The sequence below is a fragment of the Saccostrea echinata genome, unplaced genomic scaffold, assembly GCF_033153115.1.
Source record: "Saccostrea echinata isolate AGI-Se365-2 ecotype Australia unplaced genomic scaffold, CSIRO_AGI_Sech_v1 ptg000019l, whole genome shotgun sequence".
NCBI lineage: Eukaryota > Metazoa > Mollusca > Bivalvia > Ostreida > Ostreidae > Saccostrea > Saccostrea echinata.
The window spans coordinates 1,050,757-1,061,740 of NW_026889768.1; the positions used below are offsets into that span (position 1 = coordinate 1,050,757).

The 10,984-nt window shown below is 34.7% G+C and overlaps 1 protein-coding gene across 1 annotated transcript; it reads right to left on the reverse strand.

Moving 5' to 3' along the window:
- Nucleotides 1–458: 458 nt before the first annotated feature.
- On the reverse strand, nt 459–10,921 carry LOC133189719 (CCR4-NOT transcription complex subunit 11-like). Its single transcript, XM_061325122.1, has 12 exons — nt 10,860–10,921; nt 8,963–9,068; nt 8,445–8,579; nt 8,111–8,227; nt 5,602–5,655; nt 5,354–5,469; nt 4,767–4,920; nt 4,277–4,483; nt 3,485–3,564; nt 3,258–3,327; nt 2,992–3,147; nt 459–886 (listed from the first exon to the last, which is right to left on the reverse strand). The coding sequence occupies exons 1-12, from the start codon at nt 10,895–10,897 to the stop codon at nt 755–757; spliced, it is 1,365 nt and encodes a 454-aa protein (XP_061181106.1). The 5' UTR covers nt 10,898–10,921; the 3' UTR covers nt 459–754.
- Between the last annotated feature and the right edge of the window lie 63 nt (nt 10,922–10,984).

The following is a 10,984-nucleotide window of genomic DNA, read 5'->3' on the forward strand; positions in this document are numbered from 1 at the left end:
CTGCTACTCGTTTACACAGATATATATACATTTTATAAGTAGGAAAGAACCTTTGCTTTTAAGTGTACATGTATACTAACACGTCACCAGTTTTATTTGTCATTAGTCTAGATCTAGAATTTCACAAATATGATGGATTTATTTTGATTACTTTTCACAATTTATCTAATTACGGTAATGGCTTTGATTCCCAAGGAGTGTACAAATTTTGAAGACCTAATTTAATTATTACCTTATCAATTACCTGATTTAACAAGATGCTGCCCCAGAGAACAAAGGCTGATGTTAAACTCATAAAGGTTAGATGATTATGTGAAATTACAAACATGCAAAACAGCCATTAACTTCTGATTGTAACATTCATTATAAATAATTGTGACAACGTTTTCAAACTGGCATTATTCATAAGATTGCCATGGATTTCTAGGTCTTGTCTATAAATAGTAAACATGACAATAGATTACAAATGTAACTGTCGAGGTTTATTTCATTTCATTAGAGATTTCTTATCAACAATTTGACCATAAAGTTTGTATTTTTAGATAAAAGTAAGACAGTATAACTCTTCAGAGTGCATGTATACCTCAGACACAGGTACAAGTATGTATGACCATAGACTCGGGTACACGTATGTGTGATGTCGACATTGCAATATCACAAAAGGGTACTTTGTGAGTGACATCACACACAACACAATTTTTCCTTAAGAATTCACAGTATTTCACATCAATGTCATTCACATCATTGTTGGCTGCTATCTTGATGCAGCAGCCTGCACATTTTGTGGGTCAGCACTGTCCAAAGATTTTAAAAGTCTGAATAATCCCGCTGCCTCTCTTATCCGACTGAATTCAATACAAAACGCTTGTACTTCTATGAAGATATCCTACAAATTAAAAGTTAAAACTTGCAGGAGACATTTCATTTTTAAAAAACAAACATAGGTAATCAGAGATTACAGAGCTCACCTCAACGAATGTTGTCTTTAAGTAAGGCAAAGTCCCACACTAAACTAATAATCTAGAAGTGTGCATCCCTAGATGCAGCATTTATGCAATTTTGGTTTGATAGGGCTTGCAGTTAATTGGGAATAGACTTTTCTGAAAACTTAAAACTAGTCACTCATCCAGAAAATGTAAGTCAAATCCAGCATCCAAAGCAAGTTTTGAGATTGTTCGTCCCTTGATGCATCATCCATGCAAGTTTGGTTCAGATAGACCTTATAGTTACTTGGAAATGAGATCTGCTCCAAAAACTTAACCTGGTTACTCATCTGGAAAATGTAGGTCAGATCCAGCATCCGAAGCAAGTCCAGTAGTGTGAATCCTTAGATGTATCATCCATGCAAGTTTGGTCAATATAGGGTTTATAGTTACTTGGAAATGACATCTGCTCCAAAAACTTTAACCTGGTCACTCATCCGGAAAATGTAAGTCAAATCCAGCACCCCAAAGCAAGTCCAGTAGTGTGCATCCTTAGATGTATCATCCATGCAAGTTTAGTCAATATAGGGCTTATAGTTACTTGGAAATGACATCTGCTCCAAAAACTTTAACCTGGTCGCTCATCCCAAAAATTTAGGTCAGATCCAGCATCCGAAGCAAGTCCAGTAGTGTGCATCCTTAGATGTATCATCCATGCAAGTTTGGTCAATATAGGGCTTATAGTTACTTGGAAATGAGATCTGCTCCAAAAACCTTAACCTGGTCACTCATCTGGAAAATGTAGGTCAGATCCAGCATCCGAAGCAAGTCCAGTAGTGTGAATCCTTAGATGTATCATCCATGCAAGTTTGGTCAATATAGGGTTTATAGTTACTTGGAAATGACATCTGCTCCAAAAACTTTAACCTGGTCACTCATCCGGAAAATGTAAGTCAAATCCAGCATCCGAAGCAAGTCCAGTAGTGTGCATCCTTAGATGTATCATCCATGCAAGTTTGGTAATTATAGGGTTTATAGTTACTTGGAAATGACATCTGCTCCAAAAACTTTAACCTGGTCGCTCATCCGGAAAATGTAAGTCAAATCCAGCATCCGAAGCAAGTCCAGTAGTGTGCATCCTTAGATGTATCATCCATGCAAGTTTGGTCAATATAGGGCTTATAGTTACTTGGAAATGAGATCTGCTCCAAAAACTTTAACCTGCTCCAAAAACATTAACCTGGTCATTCTTTAGCTGAAATTGCAGCATCTGAAACCTTGACTGGTACAATAAAACACACTAGAAGCATCCTCCATGCATCTCTGACTAATATAGGCCATAGAAGTACTTGAAAAGAAAACTGCTCCAAAAACCTTAACCTGGGATGCTGACGTATTACATAAGCTCCCCCAACTTCGTTGAGGTGAGCTAAAAATCATACAGTCTTCATAAAATAATACAGTCATAAAGTTCGAAATGTTTATTCACACAACTAAAATTAAAGTGATCATAGATTAATAAGCTCAACTCGATAAATGTTATCTTGAGGTCGACTAAAGTCTCGTACAAAGTGAATGATCAGTAAGAACCATCAGTTCAATATAAATTAATCATTATAAACCTTTCATAAAACAACCAAAAGTACATGTCACTTGCAGCAAACTTGAGCAAGGCACATATACACTGTACATGTATGAATCTCTGGAAGCAACATCCACACAAGTTTAGTCCAGATAGGACACATACTGTAAATCATTTTTTATTCGCAAGAACTTTATTTTCGTGTAATTACGCAAGGCAATGTGCAAGCAAAAATTCAATTCCTGTGTATAGAAGTATTCCTAAAGATTATATATAGAGCTGAGCAATAACCACAATTCTTGAAAATTTTGTCTCCCCTTTTAAGGGTAAATGACTACCTCACGAAAATACGGTGTCGCGAAAATTTAGTGATCTACAGTAAGCTCATCTCAACTTCAACCTGATGAGCTACAAACATTGATACATTATTTAAAAGTTTTTTCTTTCTCTTTCAAGTGAAATAGAAACAAGTAGATTGTACCTTACCTTGACGTCAATGATTTTATTTCTGATGAGAGACTGAAGAAATACACACACTAATCGTACAAGTCTATTCTGTAAATATCTATCACGAATCGTTTCACATGTTGAGATGCAGTTTGAAATGTATAAATGAATGAATTCTGATGGTAGTTCTACAGCCTAAAATGAAAGAAAACAATATTTATATAACACATATGTAAAATTCCTCAGCTAGGAAATACAAATGTACATACTTTCATGTCCATGTTATGGATCATTAAAATACTTACTGTTGTTAGTCTGTTGACAACCTCCATTGAATGCAGAGACATTTCCATGTTGACAAGGACAGAAAAATACCTGAAAAAATCATTATGGTTTCTTAATACAACACAAATTTTTGAGATAGGTGGAAGCTTTAACAACTTTCTCAACAAATGCTATTTTAATTTAGAATCTTAATAATTTATTTACAAAGTACTTTGTGTGTTTTTATTTTTAAAGAAAAACCCCTCACTCTGTGATTTGGTTGGACTGCATCAATCGCAGTAAAACTTCTATGGCCACTAAGGGGTTATTTTCTACTAAGTCTGGAAGCTGTAAATGAATGAAATGGTACAGAAAAAAATGTTTTAAGAATAAAATCAACAAGTATCAATTATTATGGTAAATATTTGTGTATATATGTATATTTAAAGAGACCTCCGAAAAACTGCACTGAAGCTCCTAGCTGAAATACATTAACTCTGAAGGAGTGGGTCTATTTTGGTGACTTACAAAGTGTAGAAGGAAAAGCCACATATAACTCTAACAACAGAAGTTAAACATTTAGACTTTTTACTTTGGCTGCAGTATGCCCTTAATGATTACCTGTAGCAGAAGAAAGCCCAGTACCGGTATGTTAACTTTGGTAGCAGTAAGCTTTTTGGCTACCTTTGCTGTGGTAAGTCTTTTATAGCTTTTATGGCAGGAGTAAATACTATATGGTTACCTTGGCAGGAGTAATTCCTATATGGAACAAGCTCTAAGTAAGGTAGAGCTATATGTTAAACTTGGTAAGTGTTAGAGGTATATGTGGTTACCTTGGCAGAAGGAAGCCTTGGTAGGTGTTAGGGCTGTATTTTTACCTTGGCAGGAGGAAGCCTTGGTAGGTGTTACAGCTATATTTTTACCTTGGCAGGAGGAAGCCTTGGTTGGGGTTAGAGCTATATATGTGGTTTACCCTGGCAGGAGTAAGCCTTGGTAGGAGTTAGGGATGTGTTTACCTTGGCAGGAGTAAGCCTTGGTAGTTAGAGCTATATGTGGTTACCTTGGCAGGAGTAAGCCCTATGTGGTACACCAATTTATTGTCCTTTTCCAGCTCCGTTAGTAACTGTTGCTGCTGGGGCAGAGTCAGTGCTCCTTTAAATGCTTTAGACATCAGCCTTCGGATCTCCACGCCTGCTGAACTACTGACACACATGGTGGTATCCCAGGCAATATTATAATCCATGTCCACTGGGTTCATCCAACACAGCTACAAAAAAAGAGACATATAGCACAGAGATTCTGACAGTTCACGGAGATCCACTATGTGTTATTCTCCTTTGCAGCAGTAAAATAAATTGACTCTGCACTGTAATGTTACCCAGACCAAACACTGTATGTGAACTTATAAAAATCAGGCCTCCTGATAATAATTCATGAAAACTGTTCATAAAATGTAAATGGACATCTGTAGCTCAAATACATGGTTATGCCAACCACTCTTTACCAAGTCACTGGGCTAAATTTTGAATATGTTAATTTATGTACAGTACCTCATCTTCAGCAATATGTAAGGGTGGGGCTAGTCTGATGAACTCTGGCATCATACAGTTCTCCACAGGAGGTTTGTTTCCCGTCAGCAAGGCCTCAATTGTCTGCCTCTGTACATCAGGATTTATAACACCAGGCTTCCCAAAATGATCATAACTAGTAAAAAAATGCATAAAAAAGATAAAAATCTTAAGAATGCTCCCTGGTACTTGCTTTTGTGAGGAAGCAAAGATTAAATTGTTCAGGGTGACTGGCACACATCTTTCAAAATGAAAACTCAAGTTTTAATGACATTACCAGTACATGTTTTATACTAAATACTTGTACCTTGCATATGTAGTAGATTATATAATTCAGTTTTTTTATAGCCAAAATATGAACCAATAATTCTTCCATACCAATGCATGAGTTACATATAAAACTCTTCCTGCCATGTAGAAGGTCTGGGGCTGAGCATATGAGGTAAGATTTTCCAGTACACTTATGCAGGGATCACTAATTCATGAGAACCTACATAAAGGTTTCAGTTCACTGACTGGATGTTGTGTTGCAGTCATAAACATGATTGACCTTTGTTAAAGCATCTCACCTTGTAGGTTTCGTATCAGGGTCAGGAACTACACATGGCATGGCTGACTTGCTCTGAGCTGGCATTTCTGACTGCCTCTCAGCCAATGCCAGCTGTAGGCCACTTACGTCAAAGTTCTGTAATACATGTAAATTGTCACACACATTAATACAACACAACTTCTAGGACCTACAAGAGGGTCATGGGCTTTACTTGTAGATATAAACAGGAATTTGTTATAGACATGTTCAAAATGTGACAGGACATACTTGCATGCTACTGACATCCAGTTGGATAATTTGAGTTGGCGTCTTTTTGAACATCTGCGGAGGAAAAAAAAAAGTTTTACTTACGAGTAAGCTGAGTACTTTATTATAGTACTATTACATGTATTATCCCTTCCCCCCACACAAACACATACTGTAAGCCAACTATTATTTGTGACTTCATTTATTCACGATTTATCCGTCTAAAATCCTCCTGCAACTACTAATTTTTTGTGACTGAGCAACATTTCACATTAATGGTAAATTGTTGGTTCACAATAAGAAATATTCATGAGTAAAAGGTCTCAAAACTCACTGATACTTCTCACATGCAAATAAAAGTTCGTTTACAGTCATAAAAACATAATGCATTCATTAAAATACTCCAGATAAAATACTCCAGATTCAGAAAACCATTTAATTTGCACTGTATGTAATTTCTGATACATAAGAAGTGTTCTAAATTCTTTCTCCTGTGTCACTGAAGTATCAAACGTAGATCAGACACAGCCTCTGAACCCTGCATAACATACATGTACCAAGTGTGCATGTTTAGCTAAAGAATCACTTAGGCTACTGTAGAGTGAAAAAGGGCCTAAATCCTTTACACAATCATTAATTCAACCATAAAATTTAGGTAAGAATCAGGATATCGAGCAAATACACATCAAATCTGCAAGTTTGGTTTGGATATCCCTTAAAGATATCTTGAATTTGATGGACAGACAGATGGAGAGACACATTGATTTCTGTAATTGATTATAGTAGCTGATAAATTACTACATCTAAAAATCATGATTCATTGTGTTACACAATAAAATTTAATGGCATTAAAAAAAAGTTAGTAACTTTTCAAAATAAACTTTATCTTAAATTTCATGATAATATCTAGTACTGTTTTGTAATGGGAAAAGTTCAAATAAATGATGGATTAGAAAGATAATTATTGACCATTTATACAAATAATGTGATGCAGTAATGCAAATACGCTGACATGAATGTGAACATAAAATTTACTTCCCTTCCACTCCATCCCCTTGAAATCCCTTTCAAGTTTGTCTCTTGCATGAAAAAAAGAAGGTATACTTTGTGGCATTTTATTCAAATTTGATCTTTTCCCAACAACCAAATTATTATTCAATGAAAAAAAGAAAAAGAAACTGAAATTCAATTTCAGAAACATTATAAACCTACTTTATGCACAAGTGTCATACATTATGAAGTGTAGTGTGTGAACTGTCAAAGAGTATTTGATTCAAATTAACAATTATTACTATAACTTTCTCATCAAGAACATGTCTATATCAATTTTGTAAAGCTAATCAAAAAATATTAAGTAGGTTTACAGTGTTTCAAATCAAGAAATGAAATTCTGGACAGTACTTGTACTTGCCATTCTTGGAATCTGATAAATATCAAAATCTGTGTATACATGCAGCTCTAACTATTTAAATGTTCTCTGTGTTGTTCTTACCATTACAGTGCAGTGAGCAATGAAAGGATTAGCCTGATGGATACAAGTTCACAGAAATCATCAAATAAGTTTAGTATGATAAAATCTACTTACAGAAGATTGCACATAAAAACTCCAGCATAGTTTGAATATATTTAATGTCTAAATTGTTCTTTTTTCACAAATGGGATCATTGGGGAAAAAGTTCTTAAACTTAGTATGCCCTTTTCCTGTATGTTAAATATAGCAAAAATTTCTTTATCTTTGAGTCACAGTTTAAATATGAAATAATATTAAGGAACTCGATAATCAGTGGATAATCAGGTGAATTTAGTAAGAATCACTAAAATAAAAAATTCGTAAAGCTGTATTAATACATTTCATTTATAAATACAGATGGAATTTCAAACAATTTTCATTTAATATGTATATTAATTTCAATATTTCAACTCCTTGGAAAAATACATGTAGGTAGTTTTTTCTCTAAGCCCCCATCAAGTTCAAGGTAATGAGGTTTTACTTTATTTGAGAATTTCAATGCCATCAAAATCAACCTTGCTTAGATGGTCTAGCCCACTGTACACATACTGCTAGGAGATAAGGTCTGCAGGTCTAGAATTCAACCCTGGGAAATATCCTCAATCTATATAATTTAATTCTGGTTGTACTGCACTTATTTGATCAGCTGAAAAAATTACTATATAACCTGTGTTGTCTACTTCACAATATGACTGATGTCAAGAACATATCAATTCGCTTGATGTTACATTTACATTTTGTACAATTTGAAGTCGTTACTGAGGGGAAATTGTTTTCTTTTTTACATTACACGTTAGAAAATTAAGTTATAAGGAATAAATTTAATAGCTATATCCAAGTTATACTTGATAACCTAGGTTGGAACAGTTCACTCTTTTTTATAAACTGTTTCACAGTTTTTAAAGTGTAAACTGTCCCAAATTAGGTTATACAGTATAACTTTGGTAGCTGTTAAATTCATTTCATAAATATTCTGTCTGTAAAATTTTCCTTTAATATTTTAATTAAAGTGTGAAGTACCTCTTTAGTTGGACTGGAGATGAGTTGTGAGAGGAAGTATCTCTCTGCTGGGGAGATGGCTGGAATTGCCCAGTGTAAGTCAAACTGTCCTGCTTCTTGGTTTTCAGTAGGAGGGTTCTGAGTATAGTAATAACAACATAAAATCTTTATCTAAAAATATATTTATGTGTACAATGTAATACACATTTACCATGAATCTATATATAAATACTGCTTCACAACCTGCTCAGAGATGCACTGTATATGAAATTGGAATTTTTCACCAATAAATAGATCAAAATACAATGCAGTTACCATGGCAAGATTTTCAAAGAAAGAAAAAAATAATGCTTACTAAAAGATGAACAAAGACAGTGGCAAATGGATTAGCAGCTATGGGATCTGTACGGTACATCTCATACAGAAGAAAGATGGCAGCCAACTTCTGTGTAGGGTGTGGCAGTAAATCTCGGTTCTGGAGCAGCAATACCTGGAGAAATCAAGGAATTATTGCAACAGTTATCTTTAAACACTTTTATATATATTGATTTTAAATTGCATAAATTCATAAAAATTAATTTTAATTACTTATTCTTTTAACATTTGAACAAACTAGAACAGATATACATGTACAAGTAAAATAAAATAAAAAGAACTATTTAAAGTCAGCTTTGCTTCATTGTGATTAATAATGCCCTAATACAGGATACATAAATAATTACATATAGATGATAATAAACTACTCCAAACTACTTAGGCAATATATAATTGCATTAATCAAGTTAATAAAGAATACAACATACATATGTTGTGCTGATTGACATTGCAGTGCTGAGTGACAATAAAAGAGGAAATCCCATTGTTTATACTTACAATTGAAGATCCCACTTTGAAGTGATCTTGTTTGGTAAAGTAGTGGTGAAAACCAGTGGCTAAGTTTTCAAATGACTGTGTCTGGGTGGTGTCCTCAGAGAGGACGCTGTAAATGACAAGATGTGATGGTTTAATGTACATGGTTAGGTGTACGTTACGATGCTAGTCATGCTACTGTTGTCTCCATCTAGTGTTTGGCTAATATCCCAGTCTTATTACATATTTTTATGTATTTCTCAATAGAATGTATAGAGATGTTCTGGGCATTTACAGAGCAATACTAGCCTGCACTGTAAATGCCCGGGGACTACTTTTTTGTTTGTGATGTCAAAATATATTTTCCCATCTTTCCATTCCTAATAACATGTACATTTGATGTCACAAATATCCTAAAACTGTCAGCTACTTATGATGTAAGGATGTTAATAACCAGAAATTGAAAAACTGAAGAACATCTGCAAGTGCTTTACGGTAGAAAGAGAACAGCTAGGGTGAGAAATCTGGAGGGGAGCACTGTACTATGTTGCTGCCAGTTACTGTTGTAAGTGGTATATTTGTTGAATGGCCTCATGCATCCATCGCGATGTAACAGGAATTGGGTGCATTAGTTCGGTCATCCACAGGCTTAGCGGGAGGTCACAGGTTCGAATCCCAGTCTGTCTGAATTTTTCCCTGCTTATAATATTTAGTGTTCAACAACCAAACCCCATAGTGGTTTAATAGAGTCTCTGTGAGGTTTTCAGGATGGAAAACCTCAAGAAAAAAGAGGGAAGAATGTAAAGGCGATAGGGTACATCAGTCCGGTAGCTCAGTGGTAGAGCACCTGCATGGTTGGAGGAAATCCTGTGTTCGAGTCACAATATGGCCGACATTTTACCCGCCTGTTATAGGGCATGGAGAGCATAAGAAGAAAAAATTGGATAATGATGTGTTTCAAGCCATGGTACTATTGTATGGTGTGTCTATAGATCAATTTTCATATTTTTGGCAAGGAAATCCATTTTACTTTCGCATGGCACATCTATAGATGGATCATCAGACTTTGGCAAGACCATGGGACTTTGGTATCATTATATGTATGTATATTTATATATATGTACATGTATATATTGTTGTTGTTTTCTTGCTTTGCATGCCTTGCAAGTGGAGGGCTGCAAATTTTAACTAGTACTTTGCACTCATGGCAAGTTAAGCAGTGATGGATCTTCTTGTGCCAACAACTACTTCAACACAGATCTTAGTTAATATAGGATTAATTTCTATATTCTGCAGAGGGATTCAAATTTGTGACATATGGATCAGACTTCTTACTTTACCTTCACAACTTGCTCTAATGACAGGAGTCAACAATTTTATCAATAAAGTGAAAATAAATGAGAAACTATATAAATCCTACCAGTGATCTTCGCAAAGTATTTACGCCTTCCTTATCTGTTTTCACTTCATTGATAAAATTCCAACTTTTGTGCTCTAATTACTACTCCATGCTGATGCAGGACTAAATAAATAATACATGTATATATATGTGCAAAGATGCAAAGTACTTGGTTGCTTTTGCATGGTTGTAAAATAATAAAATTCAACACCACATGTACTTGGGTCTTGGTAAATATGTATGTACCTTATTGATATGTATAAAAGTACTTTTTGTACATGTCAATAAGGTACATACATAATCATAAACCAAGACCTAAGTACCTGTGTTCAACACATATCGATGCTAATAGGGAGTTATTTCCCTTTGACAATGACTGAAATTTTCTTCTCTTTTTATTGTGTGTTACCGTATATTTACCGATATAACTTTGTTAAGAAAAATAGAGGGTATTTCAGTTTTACCATGGCACAATTTATGCGAATTAGAATTTCATATAAATAGAAATACAAGAATATTTACCTGAGCAAAGATGCAAGTTCTTTCACGGAGAGCGCCATCTTGAAATTCAGAGACAAATCTCGCGTGATTTGATGATCATTGTTTTCATTCAGTGCCGTAACAAAGTATTGTGCATATTAAAATCA